This window comes from Neopsephotus bourkii, unplaced genomic scaffold (genome assembly GCF_033783945.1).
Source record: "Neopsephotus bourkii isolate Nb327-2 ecotype Australia unplaced genomic scaffold, CSIRO-AGI_Nbou_v1 NB_1768, whole genome shotgun sequence".
NCBI lineage: Eukaryota > Metazoa > Chordata > Aves > Psittaciformes > Psittacidae > Neopsephotus > Neopsephotus bourkii.
In genome coordinates, this window is record NW_026902242.1 from 2,681,073 (window position 1) to 2,700,767 (window position 19,695).

Consider the following 19,695-nt stretch of genomic DNA (forward strand, 5'->3'; position numbering starts at 1 on the left):
CATTATCCACTACTGCATATGTAAGTAAAACCAGTGCAGTGTTATTTTGCATCAACAATAACTATTCTGCATTCCCTTGTGTAAGTAACCGAGGTGATAGTTATTTTATCACATCTAGCAGTACAGAAGCTGAGGCTTGAGACAGTGGAAAGCTACATAAAATGTAGACTTAAAAATACAGTTTTTAAGCATACAATTTTCAGCATTTTTCTAACTATAGAAAAAGCACTCTAGAAAAATCTGCTAATATAGTGAAAGATCCCCTCAATATTTTCCCTTCCTAAAACTCAATCAATTTCATCAGAGACTCAGTTTCAGGTTGTGACAGAGACCACAGCATGAGATGCTGGGAGAGAACACTGGCAAACCAGCTTACAGAGGAGGAGCGACCTCCCTCCATGCTGTCTGTTTACTTACCAGAGGAAGGCTTCAATCCTCCAGAGTCATTGCTTTAGCATGTTTCCCAAACACTCAAATATTAATGTAAAAACTTCTTACTTTCTTTTTGGGTGGGAGGTAAAGGGGTGTTAAGTTCTCAACATAGTTTTTGAACTGCCCCGAAAAAGAACCTAAATCGTAAATTCTCTAAAACCTATTTTCTTATTATTAGAACTCTGGTCATAATGGGTGTATCATGTCATATTATTACTGCACTACCTCCATGCACAGTCATTTAATTAGAGCCTCTATGTGAATGCATCTTCTGCCGAATGGGAAGTTCTTCCAAGACCTGAAGGATCTCATTTGCCTGCTTTCAACAATTAGAAAGCAAAGAAAAAAAGAAACATTACTTTTTTTTTTGTTAAAAATACTTTCTGTGAACTGCTAATGGCAACTGTTCCCTAACTAATACACTATTTGTAAGAGTATTTAAAGAGTATTTGCTGAACCCACACATTCTGTAGGTCACAATGTATTAGTTTCAGACATGAATATCAGTTCAAACATTGCATATTCTTGAAAACAACAGGAATACTGCCAGAACTGTCTTGTATTAGGAAGGTGCCTGATACATTTACAGCAGTCTACTTTGTTCATGTTTTGGGAAAGCAAACCACTTACTGAAATAGAATAATTGAACTTGCAAAATGTATTCTTTTTATGACTGGCAAAAGCATTGCTTTTATAGCATAAGCTTTTTGTTCTAGAATACAGTTCTTCTTGGTAAAAGCGCTCGCTATAACTACAAAGTCACTTGCTCTACAGGAGTTACCTGAACATTCACACTACTCATCTGTAAAAAATGGGGGTTTCTACCAAGGAGACAATTGTGTAAAATACCTAATTTTGTATCTACTTACAAAATCATGATCAAACACCTATTTGATGATGGGTACACTCCAGCCTATCTCTGGATTTCCTCATGCTGAATTATTAATTAAATTCCTACTAGCAATAAAAAAAACATGTTCCTCATACTAACCAAAATCTCCAAATCTCAGTCCCGTCCCTCCCAAATTGCTTGAGAGGAAACATGTGCTATCTAGCATATCTTGAAAAACAGTCAGCATCTACTACTGTCCAAAAGCATTGAGCCACTGATAATAGTGCTGAAAAGGTATCTCTCTCTTTACTTCTTCAAAGTCTTGCTCCTAATAGTCCTGTTAGCCCTGTTCCCCTATTTCTGTACTGTCATGGAATTTATGGAGCATTTATGGAACAGTTATGAAATTTAAAACTATACTGTGGTATAAATGTCTCACAACTAAAGCATGGACATAAGCACATTTTATTGCCTGACATTTAACTACCTAACCAGGAAAAAAATGTATAGCAACAGAACGTGCATTTAGAGTGTTCTTCTTTAACAGGTTCAGAATATGTCCCAATCTATTGAAGTTTTAAATCTCCGGACTCAGAGGGATTTCCAGTATGTTTTAAAAATGGAAACACAAATGAAAGGGCTGAAGGCCAAGTTTCGGCAAATTGAAGATGATCGGAAGACATTAATGACAAAGCATTTTCAAGTAGGTTTTAACAATAACTTTGAAAGCATGCTGGAAGGAATGTACTAAGCAGCAATGCATGGACTGCTAAGATCTCAGTTCAAAATGCTCATACAAGAACAACATTAGAAAGACAAGTGTAATAAATCTTCCTTTATGATGATAATCTTTTGTTCTGTTCAATTTAATTATAATAAGGAGTAACTATTAATTATTAAGTCATTAGAGAAATGTCACTATAAACAGATTCCTGTTTGTTCTGTGTCAATATGCTCGTCATACTGAGAAATTTATATTCATTCAAACTCCAGTGATAAACTGGGGAGATCCAATCAAGTTAATAGCAAACTGCTACAGGGTTCTGCAGTTTTACTGTTGCCTGACATTTAATGCAGTTGAAGGGAAGAAAGCCTGTAATAAATCAGGTTATTGTCATTTTTATCCAGTACAATTAAGATCTAATTTCATGTCTGAAGGTTTGCTATTTTGAATTTGGGATGGGGAGGAGGGCAATCAGACCTACTCGCATTTGGGTGATTAAAAAGAGACTTCCAAGGAATTTTAATGACAACAAAAACCACAAGCCAATCTTTTTGTGGGGAAGGAGGGTTCCATGGATTACAAAATAGCATTGTGTGTTCTGAAAAAGCTATCTGAAGTAACTCTTTAGGAGAGAATGGTGCAAGAGCATATTTAAGTTCTTCAAGTATCAGGTCTGTCAAACTGATATTTCAAGGCTGGAAGACAGTACAATAGGATCTAGAAAATCAATTTTGAGCATCACATCATGTTAAGCAAATACATATGCAAATATGAACATTTTTAAGTGTTTATGAAAGCTCACATAAAACGATTTCAGTGTTCTAATTGGTGCTAAAGTTCAATACCTAAACAATTACATAGTTAAGGGGTTATTTTTATGAGACTGAATATCCAATGAGTCTCAATTCTATCAGGAATTAAGTACACTAATAATCTGACTACCAAACTTTATGTCACCCTTCTTAGAGTTTGAGCACATAACCTCCAGTTATTTTCACATAAAAAACTTCTCCACCTTTTTTTCCTTCATCAATCATTTCTGCAGTAACAGCACATTCGCATAATGCCATTATACATTCTACATTCTCATTACAGTTTTCCTGGAGAACAAAATATCAGCATTTGAATGTCTGCTAAACAATGTCAAAGGTAGCAGATTTCTGAAGTACTCTTTCCTTCTAAATATTCCATATTTGTACTGGACATGTAGTTAACTTCAGTTTGACAGTCTGCCAGGAGTATAAAACAGATTTCCAGCCAATCAAGTTATAGAGTGATTTAAAAGGTCAGCATAATACAATATATTGTTGACTTTCTGAAATTTGATCTATTAAATTTCCAGTTCTTTCTCTTTCCTGTGACAAAGGAGATCTTTCTGTATATAGCCTATCCCTTTAGATCATCAGGCACAAAGTGCCAGAGTATTTATACCACCTATCCATGTTGCAAGACAAATTAGTTCTTGGACCTCCCGTCATAGCAACAAGCTAGGAGTGTCAGCTGAAACCAATACACTTATTTTATCAGGAAAATACCAAACCCAGCTTCACAGATCTCCAGAGTTTTTACAAGATTTGCACTTTTTTCCATCATGGCTTACCCGTGATTTTGGCAGTTCACTGCTCCAAGGAACTAAAGCCTAAGTTCACCAGTTCAAAATGAAGTTACAAAAACTTTGGCTTCCGGAGCTCGGCTTTCTATGTCACAAAGCCTACTCACCATGTCACCAAGTCAAAAATAGTCATTTTAACAGGCATAAAGTAGGCTCAAGTTTTCAATAAAAGCAGTAAAATAAAAATAGCTTTACTGTAAGCAAAAAAATTCTCCTTTGTGTTAATTTCTGTAATTCTGCTACTATAATGTAATCGGAAGACCTCTTGAGAATAGAACCAATAGAACTCCTAATAATATCAAATCCATTTATAATGATATGTCTGCTTATGATAAATTCTTCAGCTATTAGGATGACTTGCATGCAAAATATACTTTCTAACAACAAATGTAAGTCTCTGTTTTGAGTAAATAATAATTCTGATATGAAAGCAATTGTTAAACCAGTATGGATATATTACCTAGGTGATGAAGAGAGACTGCAGAACTCGCAAGCTGTCTTAGGACATGTTTGTGAGGCAAAAAATTCAGAGGTAGATCCTCAAGCAGCAAAAATGCTGAGCCTGCCTGTGAGCTTCTTCCGCTTCTCCTTAGCAAAATACTTTGGACATCCTCATGGCATTTAGTTTGGACATATTCTACCCTGTTTATTGCATCCTTTAATACAAGTGATGCAAGAAATGGTATGTGCATGTCTTCACACGTCAGCAACTACACTAACCTCTAACCATATCTGCTTCTGCACCTCTTTCTTGTCCTTGGGCTTCCATATAGTTCTCTTCTGCTTTCCCTTTTAACCTGCTGACTACTCCAGCTAATGATTTTTTTAAGACCTTCAGCAGCCTCTCCATGTATCCTTATCTGTTCCCAATCTTTATTACCATCAAATGGTAGTACCTAACACAACTTTATTTCCATCCTTTGGCTTGTTTTGTCCAGGCTTGCTTCTCCTCATGTCTGCCTGGCATATGCTCATGGAAGTCCTGCTGTTTCCTCAAATTATAAAAAGATTCAAATCTCTAGATACGGTTGATAGAGCAGGGACAGCCCTGTCTGCTTTTCAATATTTCAATGTTTCAATATTAAAGGATTCTTGGAGGTTTTTTACAGAATAACAACCAACCAGAAAACAACCTCGATTAGTTTAATTTTAATAAAGCCCCTATGATTAGCACATTAAAAAGGATGATGAAGAAATGGCAAATTAGCAGACAGCAAGGGTTACAAACTGAGACAAGTTCTCAGCCTATGAGACTCAGCAAAAGTCTGTGACAGGGGCAATCAGGGATTCCAAAGTATTCCTTATTTTATTCAATCCATGTTTAAGAATAGGATTGCCAGTGCAAAGGCAGCTAGTGAAGGATGACAGAAATAAGGCACAGTTAAGAACCCCAGATTTTTTCTTCAGAAGAAAGATCTCTGTGGCCAGAACAGAACTAAAGAGTCTTCAACAGCCATTGAGAAAAAAAATTAATTCAGTACTTGTAAGGAGTGAAATGGAATTGAGCAGCTCACCAGCTATGATAGCACTGTAAAACAGGCATGACCTCCTTGAGCCTCACTTGATCAGGCCTAATCCCCTTCTCCCAGGAAAGCCACACTTAGTGGGGGATGCAAAGTCAGACCTTCAAAAGATTTGGTTCAGATCACCTGAAGGTAATTGTGTACTTTCAGTGGAAAAACTATTGTCTCATGCATTTTGTCTACTGCCTACTACGGTTGAGTCTGAGGTTTCCGAGTCTTTCTGAATACACTAATAGTAGATCTGTAGTTAAAATCAATAATAATTTTCAAGTAATTTTAAAAATCTGACATAAATGTTACATAAAAGGAATTAGAGGATTGAAGACCTTTAAACTGCTCTAATGCACATCTGATTGCCTTTAACAGGAGTTGAAAGAAAAGATGGATGAGCTCCTGCCACTGATCCCAGTTCTGGAACAATATAAAACGGATGCCAAATTAATTACCCAGTTCAAGGAGGAAATCAGGAATCTGTCTACTGTTCTCACTGGGATTCAGGAAGAAATTGGTGCTTATGACTATGAGGAACTACACCAGCGTGTACTCAGTTTAGAAACCAGGCTTCGAGACTGCATGAAAAAACTCAGTAAGTTAACAATTTCTTGGCATTTCTCTCTATGAAGAAATAAATACTTTGTAAGTTAACAGTGAGTATGAATAAATTAGGAATTCCAGGGTTCAGTCCTGTTATCAGTATCCCAGTTAACAGGATGTTTACTTCTAAATGCTAGAAATGACATAAAATATGTTATTAACCTGATATGCTGTGCCTCTTTATTTTTGTGAGGCAATGGAATGAGAAAAATCTAGGTTAGCCTCTTAAATGATTTCTTTTCAGTTTCTTTATTTTACACTAGAAATAATGCAGTGACAATGGGCTAAAATACATGAAAGACTTCTTAAAACAGAAATTTCTTATGATACTATTTTCCCCTCAGTACACACACATAATAGCACATTACAGCATTGACAGGAGGCAGCCAGGAGAAAATGGCTGCACCGCAAGAAAATTCATAGACAGTCTTTTCTGAAAGTGAGTGCTCCAGTAAGATCATCAACTCCTCTTTAAGGAGTATCTTGTTTTTCTTTGCTTTTCACAGCGTATTCTTTTAAGATTGATTAGTAAAGTGACTACTGTATAAGATAAATGTTATACATCAGAATGACTAGGTGTATTCACAGGCATTATTTCCCTACTTTTCATCCAGTTTATTTCCTCTCCTATCAATCCTGAATTCCTGTAACACACCCTATTAAAATTATGTATATTAACAATAGAGAGAAAAATTTTGCGTTAAAAAGATTATTAAACATATCCATTATTAAAAAGGGTTTGGCATTCTCAAGCTCTAATACAGATTTATTCATCCTTATTGACAATATTCTCTGGTCTTAGATGCTTCAATGAATTTTATGCTCACTTACTAATGGACTGGCTGTATTTCTGGCTTACCCCTATGTGCCTTTCAAAGTAAAACCAGCTTCAGCTAGGCTTACTGTAACTCCTGAAAGCTGCTATTGTGTGTTCAGATCAGCAAGATTAAAGGAAAAACCACTTTGCTGCCTACACCTTCTCCAGACACATTCACCACACTGGAGATGATCCAGCTGTGACTGTTCATGCCAATCTGATGCCCAGAAGCCTACAGTAGCAAAGGGCAGACTGGCCCCAATGTGCCACAGGATCTGGCTGCAATCTTGACAGATTTTGTCGCTTTCACAGTATCTTATCTAACCAGCATGTGTAATAGCTATTTTCCATTCTTCTCCATAGCAGGTGTTTTTCAGCAATCGAATGCATTATTTATACTGTCCTGGCCACTTAAAAGGGATCTTCCATCTGCACTGGCAACGTTTTCAACACTGATTAACATACAGTAAGCAGTTGTCTTACTTTCACTGAGGTTTAATGATTACCACAGCAGCTGTGATTGCTGAAACTTGCTCCTCTTTGGAGTAGAAGAAAAGTCAGGCTGAAGCTGCTGAGAAATTTGTCCACAAAACTTTAGAAGGGTGCATGCCATTAAATACGTAGCAAGAGAGTGCATATGATTGTGCACACCACAGACTCACGTACATTTAAAAAGATGGGTCTTTTTCTGAGTCATTTGCAGCCCCATCTGATTATATTGCAGAATCAAAACAATATTTTACAGTAACATTTCTAGTTATAAATTCAAAAGTAGAATATTCTATATTTTCAAATAAATGTTGCTGCACCAATGGCAGAAGAGGTACTAGTGCAGGCGTAAGATTACTTTATTGATTGCAGTGGTGCTTGTTCTTCAAAGCACCCTTCCCCTTGGGATTCGAAAATAATTACAAATACATAGTACAAAACTATGTACTAGGTCCCCATTTTGTAGACAGGAACAAGCAGCACAGGAGGATAAATGACTTTCCCAAAGATTATATGACAAGTAATTTCACACATGCAGAAGAGTCCAGAGGCTTACTCTCAGAAATCTCTAATGGCTAGACTATAGTGCTTCATGGATTTCTGTTATGCAGGACAACAGACGCATACCCATTAAAGCAAGAATGAATTCTTCATTCCCTTGCATTAAAATGTTATGAAAAATTGGACCATAAGCAGAAACTCGCAAGCAGTAAAAGACTTGGAAGTTATTTGCACAACCACTGGAAAAAAAAAAATACTCCGTTTCCCTCTATTTATTACTTACGATAAATAGAATAATGATGCTTATGAACATCCTGAAAGAATGTTTTGATTTTATTTCCTTTGCTAGCCCTTCTACAAATCCTACATTCACTCACTATGTATAGCACTACCCATAGTCTTTTGCATCACAGAGACTGGGACTATCGGTTACCTATTCCTAGCTATCTTCAGAACAGTTCCTGTCTATTTGGTCTGTCAGAAAATTCTGCTGGTATTTGCTTGCTTTGAAGCAGCTTTCCAGATGCATTCTGCCCCAGAGAGCCTTCCAGACTCCAGGGGTAATACATCTACTTTCTTTTTTAATGGTCACTTCACACTCAAATTCTCCCTTGATATAAATAAATACAGGAAATCACAGACTTACAGGTGTCCATGGGATGAAACTATTACAAGAGATCAGTGAAGCCACAGACACCCAGATAGTGCATGATATGATGTTTCTTGTACAGCTCAATTTAGGGTGGAAAACACTCAGAGGTTTGATTTTCCAAGTACCACAATCAGTTAGGACTTTCTAATGTAGGTAGCTGCTTCTTTCAAAGTCAAGGGAAAAAATCTGAGTGCTTCTAAAAACCCCACTCTTTCTGTGTAACCCCAGGTGAACCTCTTAGTGGTAGAAGAAATGCTTAGAAATATTACTTTTTTCCTTAGTGTTCCTGAACTTCCTGACATTTGCTAGTACAGAGATACATTTGACCTGCCTTTTCACTAACATCCAGTCCTCCTGTCAGGGAATTCAAGAGCAGAGGTTAGCTGTAAACCAAAACTTTCCAACCAGTAAAAAAAAGCTTCTTTGCCATCACAAGATTTATTTTCGCATCCTCAGATGTTCCCTTCTGCCAGAAAAAAAAAAAGAGAGAAGACAAAAAACAACAAAATAAAGGAGGTTCTAACAATGTTAAAAATGTCACCTCACCGCTATAGAAAATTCACAGCCCAGAAGTGTTTCTCCTTTCACATAACATTCGTCTATGTTCTATTTCCCTACATACAAAATGAGCTAAAGTCTCAACTGGAAACTAATTGGAGGGTTTTTAGTTGAATACTCTCAGACTTGCCATGCCACAGAAGTGTTAAGTAAATGATTCTGCCTTTCAGCATATTAGTAGCACTACTCTCTAGCAAGAAACCTCAGCGTACAAGATCGATTTTGACATAGCCACATGAAAAATTGTAAGGTTCATTCTGCAGCTAAGAATATAGGCTGGGATTAGATCAATACATCTTTCACTGATGGTGCATGAGTAAGGGAAATTCCTTGCAGTGAACGCTAAGCTGAACATGCTTACAACCACACAGAAACCTCACCTTGCTTTGTGAGTGTACTGTTAATCGTTATATTGAGCTTTACTCTTGAAAGAGTTGTCACTCATTTAACTTCTGTTATCAAACACAAGAACAGGCTTGGGCAAGCTATAAGGGAATAATCTTTCTATCAGTATCGCTAACTATTTCAGTGTTAAACATTGGTAAACTACATATTGTAGTAATATCTCATTAAAATTCTGTGATATTTATGTGAAATAAGGTATTTAATTGTATTAGTAAGTCAGTAACACTTCTGCACAGACAACACACTTGGTACTTCATGGTAAAAACATAAATGATCCTGATTCTGCCAATTTATACAGGTCTGCTGCAATGAATAGGTAGGACTCCAAAGGACAACACTGGAGAAAACTATGACACCTTTCTTTTGAAAACAGTGACTTAATATATCAAACTCCTGTGCCTAAGTCATCACAGCTGTGAGGAGGCTGTGATGACAAGACAGAGGTGGGCACTGATGGCTCTGCTGCTTTTTTCTCCCTGCCCACACTGACAACAAGCAGGCCAACAGACCTCAGGTACTGCTGAGGTTTACAGCAGAAGCCTGCTGATGCTTTATAAATTATCACTACCATGGAATGTAGTGTTGAAAATACTTGTAGTATTACTCCTTAGTTTTAAATTATGAGTTCCATGCAGTTGTATCTCAAATAAGCAGATACATGTGTTGAACAAGGAAAAGATGGGGCATACTACAGGGAAGGAGTATTAAAATCCTCATGCCTGTTACAAGATGCTCTGTGTTGTTATGCTGAAAAGAGAAGCTTTGTCACCTATTCAGTCAGTTGCCCCTTAGCTATATATCAACTCTCCTAACAGTCTCCTTTTCTCAATCACTACATGCTATCTGGAAATAACCATAAATATACCCCGACTCAAACTGCTGATCATTTACTGGCTGAACTACAATGTCATCTCTTTTTTCACATCCAACAGTATCTCAATACATTTTGACAGATTCTCTAAAAGCAGTGTCTTCCGTCACAGGGGAGGGCGTCTCAGTTCATATAGTTTAAATCAAATTAAGGCTGAAAACATTTCATTAACAGGTTGCATTTGACTGGCAATCAGTGAACTATACATTCAAGATCAATACAAGTAATACAACAGACAAACCATACTACTAGATATTTACACAGTAATAAACCTACACATTTCTGAACACCCTTCGCTAGGTAGAAACATGCGCTGTGCACACTCAGATGCCTACCCCAACACATGGTGTTCCCCAGGCTGTATGCAAGAGGAGGGCTCTTTAAGCACCCCCACATCTCTGCAAGGGCCTCTTCCTTAAGTTTTATCTGTTCAGAAGCAAAATTTCACAGATTATTTTTGATCCTACATATAGCTTCCTGGATTTTATCGTTGGTTTGTGTTTTGTTGTGTTTTTTTTTTCTTAATAGAAGAAACAGTGTTTCATAATTACAAAACCTTTTCTTATGGTTTCCTACTAATTTCAATACTGTGTTTTAAAGGCACCAGTTAGTATACCCTTTAACTCATTCACTCTATTATAATTATCTTAAAAACTAAAAAGTCCTGATTTCTTCCTACTCATTATTAGTTTTCTGATAATTTTATTCCAGATTCCAAATTAAGCCCCTCTGAAATCTGAGTTTATCTCATGCTCATTTCTGAGCTATTTCTGAGTCATAACTAACATACCATCTAAAAATAAAAGCTTTCACCTTGGTAGGATACACTCCTCTGCTTTCCAAGCTAATAGCAGTTCATTGCTGCAGAAAAAACAGCACTCAGCACGCAATACCAGCAGCCTATCTAAGAGAATTCCAGAATAAAAACCTATGTACTGGTATAACCAACTGTAGAAGATCTGTAATTAACATGTAAAGCTCAAAAATATCTTCAAAAGGTTGTGAGATACATAGATTGAGATATGTGAGCAACACCTTTCTGTTGACCCAGAAAATAAACACAGCCTACCCTGCTCACTGACTTCTTTTAGCATGTTCTCAGTTATCTTCATTTCCATTACATCCCACTTCCTTGGCCATAACCAAAATCCCTGCAAGCAACGCCTGACTTGACAGCACAGCATTAACCCCACTATTTGACTGAAACAGGCTTGCACAATACGTTCCTTTGCCAGTTACATAAAGTAAAAAATCCAGGCTTGATGTGCCTTCTCTTTAGAACTGGGTAAATTTCCTCTCAACACCAGATACAGTTTGTTTTCCACATTTCCTTGATGGATAGGGCTATACAATGTAGCACAACCATGTATCATGGAGAAGTAGTTATTTTTGTATTAAAAAATAAATGAAACATGGCACTTCTTTTACCATTCTTACAGAACATTTATGTACATTGCATTCTTACAGAACGTCTTTTCTTCAAAACCATGCTATTTCACCTAATGACTTGCACACTACTGTGTGATACTAAGCATCTTAGTAAACATACAAACTCTACCAGGGGCTCGTTGCTAATAGTTAATTTATTAATGTCCCCTAAATATATAGATTTTGGGACTGTTAGGAAGGTCAGCATTCAAAACCATATTGACTCTCATTATTTTCCTACCAGACAGTCTAATTTGAGACAACCTAATGGATTAGAAGCCAACTAATCTAGGCAAGGTTGCTGAATAATTCTCATATTTGATTTCTTAACTTCAGATGGGCTCCTTATACTGGAAAAGTGTGTGTAACCACGGGCAAGTCACACACACGGGCATTGCTGCACAGTGATACTTTCTGATTGCAAGCTCATTCTTTCTTGTCTGCCCTTAACCCCTCCTTGGTTACCTCTGTCAATGATAAAGTGAACCATCCATCAACCTTAGCCTTGCATTGAGGTTTTGGAAGGCAAAAGTGAAGGGGTTGTATGTCTTCTTTTCATTTCTTATTAAAGTTCAGTGCAGAAAGATACTTTACTAGGTTGTATTTTACTTTATGCCCAGAAAAATGACTGCGCTTTAAAATATATAAAGCTAAAAACACACACAAATGATTTTTTGTTTGTATATTTTTACATTTTTATATTACTGTTCAATTGGGAAAAGTTCATACAGTGAAGATAACAATCCATCTTCAACATAATCTTAAATCCCCTGGAGCCACTATCTAGTTTAGAGCAATTGGTCTTGTGCTCCGACTGATATCAAGGAGAGGTGTGTAATTATTTGTGTTAATGTATTTGTTCTTCTAATTTCAGCATGTGGCAAATTGATGAAAATTACAGGCCCCATTACAGTCAAGATATCCGGAACCCGATTTGGAGCCTGGATGACAGATCCATTAGCATCAGAGAAAAATAACCGAGTATGTTAAGGCACTGAGTATCTTTGTGTTCTTCTGAAGTTTTGCTTGCTTTATTTTAATCTTTAAAAGTATCTTTTCCCCTAGGAGCTTCCACTCACAAGCATGCTATTCTATGATTCTGTGATTCCATATTTCTGCTGCTTCCATCATTTTCACTGTTAAATAACATCAGAGAAAAGGCAACAGTGTTCATGCAAAAATATCTGAAGACAACAACTAGCTAAGCACTTTTGGGACATTTTCTTCAGCTGTTTCAGGGATGACATACACCTATCTGAACCAACTACATACATGTTTTCTTCCTACCATGTTTAACTGAGCTTGGGTCCTTAAGAACCAAGATAATATAACAACAAACATCAAGACTTTCACCCAAGAGCATAACCCATAATGCAGCACAGTCAAAATCTGCCAGATTAGGCCCCAGATATATATGTTATATTCAAGACCATTTTGCCGCCTGAGATAAAAGTTGTATTATGGTCTGGATCTGCAATAGGATCTCAAGGTGGCCATGGCTTTGAGGAGATGCTCTCTCCACGAATGAAGTCAAAACACTAGGCTTCCTTTGTATGAGACCCACAAGGTTTATTTTTTGAATACAGGAAAATACAAAGGCAATAGAAAAGGCAATGTAGAAATGATAATAACTGAAGAATGCGTACAGCATTCCTTTGCCTGCTGTGTCCATCAAGGAATCTCAACTACCTGAGGAAGTTTCCTCTGCCCCCTCAGAGTGCCAGTGGCCATGGGCCCTCACCTCCACCAGCACCTTCTCCCTGCTGTGGCCCCCTCCCCAGACAGCCTTCACGTTCCCCCACTGCCAGAAATTATTCTGGTCTTTTATTAGTCAGAATTTGATTTGTCCTATGACAAATTAACAGGAGAAAAGGCAAAATGAAGGAAAAAATGAGGGAATAGAAGCTGGCATACAGAACATTAAAAACAAATGAAGTACTGATTTTGTTTTGGTTTTAGGGAAAAAAGGGTTCCTGAACTTTAGTGGCCTTCGCTGCTACTGTATTTTGTTTCTTTCCTAAGAAGTCACACTATTTCGCACTGATTAGAGCTTCAGCTGAAAAAAATTCAACCAAATTTATTCCTAAGCTTCTCTCATATGTCATTTCGCCTCTCCATCTTTGATTATTAGTCTCTGGGAATATCCTTAAGCAAGTCCCATATAGTAGAGGCCCAAACACTAAATAATCCAAAATCACATTTTTCTGAAAATGCAGACACTGTAGTTTAGTTAGCAACAATCTTCCTGAGACTTCACCTGTATAGGTAAGCGTTGATTCAGAAACTTACAGAGTTCCTCATGATTTTGTGTCAGTAATTGGACAATATTGTGCTTTGATAGCCTGCTACGCACCTAAAACCTTTTCGTTTCCTTCTTTTTCTGCAATATCATGCCATATCATGATCACGTACCACAGATTGTGTTCCAGGTGTTTACTCCCAATCTTTGTTTTCTTTCCAGGTCTGGTACATGGATAGTTACACTAACAATAAAATTGTCCGTGAATATAAATCAATTGCAGACTTTGTCAGTGGGGCTGAATCAAGGACATACAACCTTCCATTCAAATGGGCAGGAACCAACCATGTTGTCTACAATGGCTCCCTCTATTTCAACAAGTATCAGAGCAATATCATCATCAAATACAGTTTTGACACTGGGCGGGTGCTTGCACAGCGTAGCCTTGAGTATGCTGGCTTTCACAATGTCTACCCTTACACCTGGGGTGGCTTTTCTGATATTGACCTGATGGCAGATGAAATTGGGCTATGGGCTGTGTATGCCACCAACCAAAATGCAGGCAACATTGTCATCAGCCAGCTAAACCAGGATACACTGGAGGTGCTGAAGAGCTGGAGCACAGGCTACCCAAAGAGAAGTGCTGGAGAATCCTTCATGATCTGTGGCACCTTGTATGTTACTAACTCTCACTTAACAGGAGCCAAGGTCTACTATTCTTATTCTACAAAAACCTCCACTTACGAGTATACAGACATTCCTTTCCATAATCAGTATTTTCATATATCCATGCTTGACTACAATGCAAGAGATAGAGCTCTCTATGCCTGGAATAATGGACATCAGGTCCTGTTTAATGTCACGCTTTTCCATGTCATTAAAACTGAAGATGACACATAATTTCCTTTTCCTTCCTTTTCCCCTGTCTCCCTCCCTCAAAGCAGTGTCATTTGTGATAAATTCTAAAATCATCCATCTCTCTCGGTTCCTTTTAATTTACATTTCTTTTTTCATTAAGGAAAAGCAACATTTTCAACCATATAATGCATTTCAAATAGGGCTGAACCTGTCAAAAATGACCTATTGGAAACAGAAGCATCTTAACTCATGATTCTACAAGGTCACTCAAGACCTTGTCTTGAAAAGCACTGAAGAGGATTTAAGTGGCTAAAGACAGTTTTTAAAAGATTATGACCTGCCTTATTTTAGAGTCAGAGACTAACGGTGGCTTACATGCATGAATGTCTATTTTTACCTCATTTTTTGGTTTGAATCTATTGCTCAAGTAGTGTCATACTGCACATTGTATTTTTTTATTATTTATTTATTCCAAAAGAAAGATTTAGGAATTTCATTGTCTCGGACATGGAGTCTGATTCATTTTGCCATCACCCAATTTCAGATGTGGTGCTGTATGATATGTTTTTAAATCTCTTGCAAACATTTTATCCGCAGTGTATTTCTACCATTGTAACCACCATTGTGCAATTGTATCTCTTCACATATGTGAAAGTAAACTAAGTACTATTTTTTATAAAATATATTGAAGTTTAATTGCAGTTCCGGTTATGGGTCAATTGAAAGTGGTAAAACTCTGAGAAAAAGTTGTTATTTCTGAGAAAGACCAATAGCTTCTCAGGTGCATGATCCTTATTCTCAGCTTCATTGGGTAGACCCCTTCTTACTGACAGAGCTGCAGCTTTGAAGTCTTATACTAATCCCAGTTTTACATTTGTTTGCCCTTCTCAATTTTTGTCTCATGCTGCTGGCTTCTCTCTCTCAGTCTCTTTCTCTCCTACTCTTTGGTTCCACCATTTAATTTTCCTTGTTTATGCTCACTCCCTGATCTGCGCTTTACAAAGTGTGAAGTGAGTGTGTGAGTGCATCCAGTAATCATGCTGTTCTGGGGCAAGAAGGAGCCATGTTTGAAGTCTAGTTGCTTTCCTTAATCTTCCTGTCTTCTTACTCATAATAGAAGAACATGTATCTGTTGACAGAGCTGTTCTCTGGGATGACAGTTACTGGGGAGAAAATACAAACAAAAAGGGTCAAAGCCTAAATGATCAATGCGGCACCTGGTAGCCACCATATTGCTTGCCCTTGATAGAAAGCAGCCACAACACTGAGGCCAACCTCTTGCAAAGAAGCTTGGTTTGTGCTACCAGAAGCACTGTTACTTATGGTCACAATCCATGCCTTTAAGAAACATATTTCTGAAAGATAAATGGTTTGCTACACTATGTCATTAGAAATTGGGAGGAGGAGCACATTTTATAGAGAAAAAGGAAGGAGGTGCTGTTTATCTGTTTGGGCATAAATGGAAAGAAAACTAATATAACTTATATAAGAAAAAGTATAAGACTTTATTAAGCTGGGCTATCACATAATGCAAAAAGACAGGTGTCTGAAAAGCTGTGTGAAAGCTGCATTCCTCACAAACTCTTGATTCTCCTCTTTATACTCTTGGAAACCAGGCTCACAGGAAGGCAAGAACATTTATTGAAGAGCACCAAAGAAATTAAATGCACTGACTTTTTGCCAGTCTATTTTGAAGACATTTGATTTGCTGATTCTTCCCACATACCAGCTGAGACCACCTGAAGGCTCATGAATGTTTTCACTATTAGAAATACACGTGTCTATATACAAGTCTGCATTACAATATAAGCCCACATGAAAGTGAACAAGTTGCCTTATTTTCATACTGGTTGCAAAAGAAAAAGCTATTAACTAGGTTTCAAGAACTTGGGGGGGGGGGGGGGAACACCCAAAGGAAATTGCATTGCAACATGATCAGAAAAGAGTTACTCTCCTGCTTCCATTTCCCCACTTCTGCCTAGCTGTAATAGTAGTTGTTGTTCCTTGCAGTCACACAGGATTTACACCAATAGGACAAGGGGTGATGGGCTGAAACTGACACAGGGGAAATTCAGGTTACATCTAAGGAAAATGTTCTTCCCTCTGAGGGTGGTGGGGCTCTGGCAGAGAAATAGTAAATGCTCCATCCCTGTCAGTGTTCAAGGCCAGGATGGACAGAGCCTTGGCCAACCTGCTCTAGTGGAAGGTGTCCCTGCCCATGGCAGCGGGGGTGGAACTGGATGATCTTAAGGCCCTTTCCAGCCCAAACCATTCTGTGATTCTATGATCCTATGATTCCTGCATTGACAATGAAACCTCCCTTATAACATGTGAAAGTGACTACTCATTAAAAAAAAAAAAAAAGTATTATGTGTCATATAGGAATGTTTCATGAGAACAAAACATGATCGTGTTTTTATCAAAAGCCTTAAACCCTGGCTCTTCCTGAAATTACAGAGTAATTTCAGCAAGTAGAACTTTTTTACAAATAGAACATTATTAAAGCCATTAGTCATTAGACTGAGAAATTAGACTTTCTACTGTATCATCACAAACTAGGCTAATAGTCATTACATGAGGACCACTTCATTTGAAAAAACGGTTACTACCATATTTCTTTATAAGGATTTCATACTGTATGCACTAGTATATGCATACTACAATTAGCATGCGTACACTACTGCTAGCTGATAGCAGTTCTTACAGTAAGATGAATTTCACCTAATTTCAATGCCTTTTAGTTAGCCATTTAAGGGGTAACAAACTCCTAATAGTCCAAGAAAAGAAAGAACAAAACAGGCACTGCTAGAAGATGCTAGACATGGGTGGATAAGAGGGGTAGGAAAGGCACTTTTGAAGGGTGTCCTGGGTTCAGCTGCAACAGTTGCTTTTCTCCTTGCTACTAGCTGGTGCAATGTTGTGCTGAAGTGTAGAAGTCATACCTAGAAAATTCTGCCTTTCTAGACTAGTAACAGTAGGTTGGATTCCAGTACCTTTAAGCATAACAGCATCAATACATCAAAACCTGGTGAGATGTTATCAAGTCAGTAGCACTGCTTTCTGCTAGCAAGCATTCATTTTTCTCTTAATCAGTGTTGATCCCCTGTCTTTTCCAAAAAATTCCAAAGTCATGTTCCCAAAATACAGAAAACACCATGCCTCAATGTGAGCAAAACTGCATTACAAGCTTTGCCTTCACAGTTGAGCAGCACAAGCAGAAAACCTTCCTAATACAGCAGCAAACTACATACATACCAGCAAGTGTAGCTTTATTGTTGTCGTTGAAACATCAGCTGTTTGCTCTGAGGAGGTACTGACACCATAGTGGAAAATAAGACCTCTCATTAAACATGAGAAAATTAATTGTAGAGGCTATTTTAATTTCTTAGTTACCTCCGGCTTCAAGGGATAAAGATATAAAAGGACCATGTTATCCATGAGTAATACAAATGTTTTAATCACAGATTTCTTATATCTAAAAATACTAATTTGCAGACATGCTCAGTGGCACAAGCTGTCAGTCAGCTCTGCAGGCTGGATCCACAGCAAAGGAAGAAAGGATCTGCATTTAAAACTTGAATAAAACTGTTACCTGCTAATTTGTCTAATAAACGAATACTTAGAAAACACTAGAGCATAGATGAACAAAACCAGTCACAGTTATCCAACTGGTAAATTGTGTCCTTTTCCGGTTCAAGAATTGCCAGGGAACAGTCTTGATTCATACTGATTTTTATGCTAGTCAAAATGCTTTTGGAAGCGCACACACACACACACACACACACACACACACACACACACACACACACACACACATAATCCAAGCATTCCCTGCTGCAAATCCCTGGCATTCAGAAATCAATGCTGGACATTTGGGCATCTTCTCACAACAGGCTGAGGGATGCAGCTGCAGAGCTTTGGGACAGAGCTGCATCTCAGCCCATTGTGCTGACAAGATCCCCACTCCACTAACTCTGAGGAGACAACTCCTGCTCCAGGACATCCTCAAACAACTGCATCCCCAAGAAGCTCACACGCCAAAGGACTCAAGCAAGCAGAGACTAACTTCCACAGATCATAGAGCCAGGTCCTGAAACCACGTGACCATATATACATGCACATCAGTATTCAATCTGATCCTAGAATTGTAGAATAATCAGATTATTTCTTATAGAGAAAACAGACCATTTAGGTTATGGGATGATTATTATTATTACTAGGGTTTCTACATTCAGTAACTAGGGAAAAGAGTTACCCATTACCAAGTTGTGAAGACTGTACAAAAATGACTGTTTTGTGCAGTATGGCGTTTGCTGGGCTCTAGAAAACAGACGTACTATATCGATGCAATGGTTATCAGATTCACTACACTGAGATGTGCAGGGATTTCTCCAAACTGCAATCAGATCATCCACCTGATTATTCTGGTATTACTTGCCACTCTTACAAACTGTGAACTCCTCTAGCCACTGAGGTCACAAACTGAATTCCAGTCACTGTCCATCTGTGTTTAGGAAGCATTTCAAGACAACTTCTAGCCTTCCAAATCCCTGCTTTTCCTCAGAGGCCTCTCATGTAAGCACCACATGTATCAGACAAGTTGCAAGGGTGATGAACACAAGTGACACTAGACGATCTTAATGTCCTTTCCAACCCTAACTATTCTATGGTTCTATGACACATCCTTTCTGCAGCTCGCATTCAAGTCAGCAGGGATTCTTCATAAATGTAGCAATTGGCCCCAGATCTCAAAACTCTGTTTTCTCTGAAACAACCACATGGAGGAAATATTCACTCATAAAAATACAAGTCATGTTTATTGATTTTTACATCAACAGGAGTTGCACAGGCTTCTCATAGAATCATAGAAGAGTCAGGGTTGGAAAGAACCTTAAGATCATCTAGTTCCAACTCCCCTGCATGAAAGAGTTCAGCCTTTTAAGGATGAAGGGTACTTTTTCTGTCTCTGAAATGGAGACTGGGAAGAAAATGCACACTGTCTTAAGAATCAGCAATTTTTCCTACACTCCTGGACCCCTATGCAGCTCGCAAGCTGAGCAATAGAGCCTGAGGAGTTGTCCTGTATCTACTGCTTCAGAACACTCCATTAAAATAATTCCATCACAGAAACATGTCAGCAGTCCAAGTGACATAAAGCTT

General features: G+C 37.9%; 2 protein-coding genes across 3 annotated transcripts in view; one reads left to right on the forward strand and one right to left on the reverse strand.

Moving 5' to 3' along the window:
- Positions 1-14,830, forward strand: part of OLFM3 (olfactomedin 3) — a 57,072-nt gene extending 42,242 nt beyond the window's left edge. The window contains exons 3-6 of one of the 2 annotated variants that reach the window (XM_061379307.1): positions 1,812-1,967; positions 5,490-5,709; positions 12,313-12,419; positions 13,900-14,830. In XM_061379307.1, coding sequence (XP_061235291.1) covers positions 1,812-1,967; positions 5,490-5,709; positions 12,313-12,419; positions 13,900-14,577 — 1,161 coding nt within the window. In that variant the 3' untranslated portion in view covers positions 14,578-14,830. The remainder of the gene's footprint in view (positions 1-1,811; positions 1,968-5,489; positions 5,710-12,312; positions 12,420-13,899) is intronic. The other variant, XM_061379308.1, reaches the window with a different exon arrangement.
- LOC133225990 (uncharacterized oxidoreductase ZK1290.5-like) overlaps positions 1-19,695 on the reverse strand; it is a 447,194-nt gene that overhangs the window by 243,613 nt on the left and 183,886 nt on the right. The gene's annotated exons all lie outside the window — the stretch shown is intronic.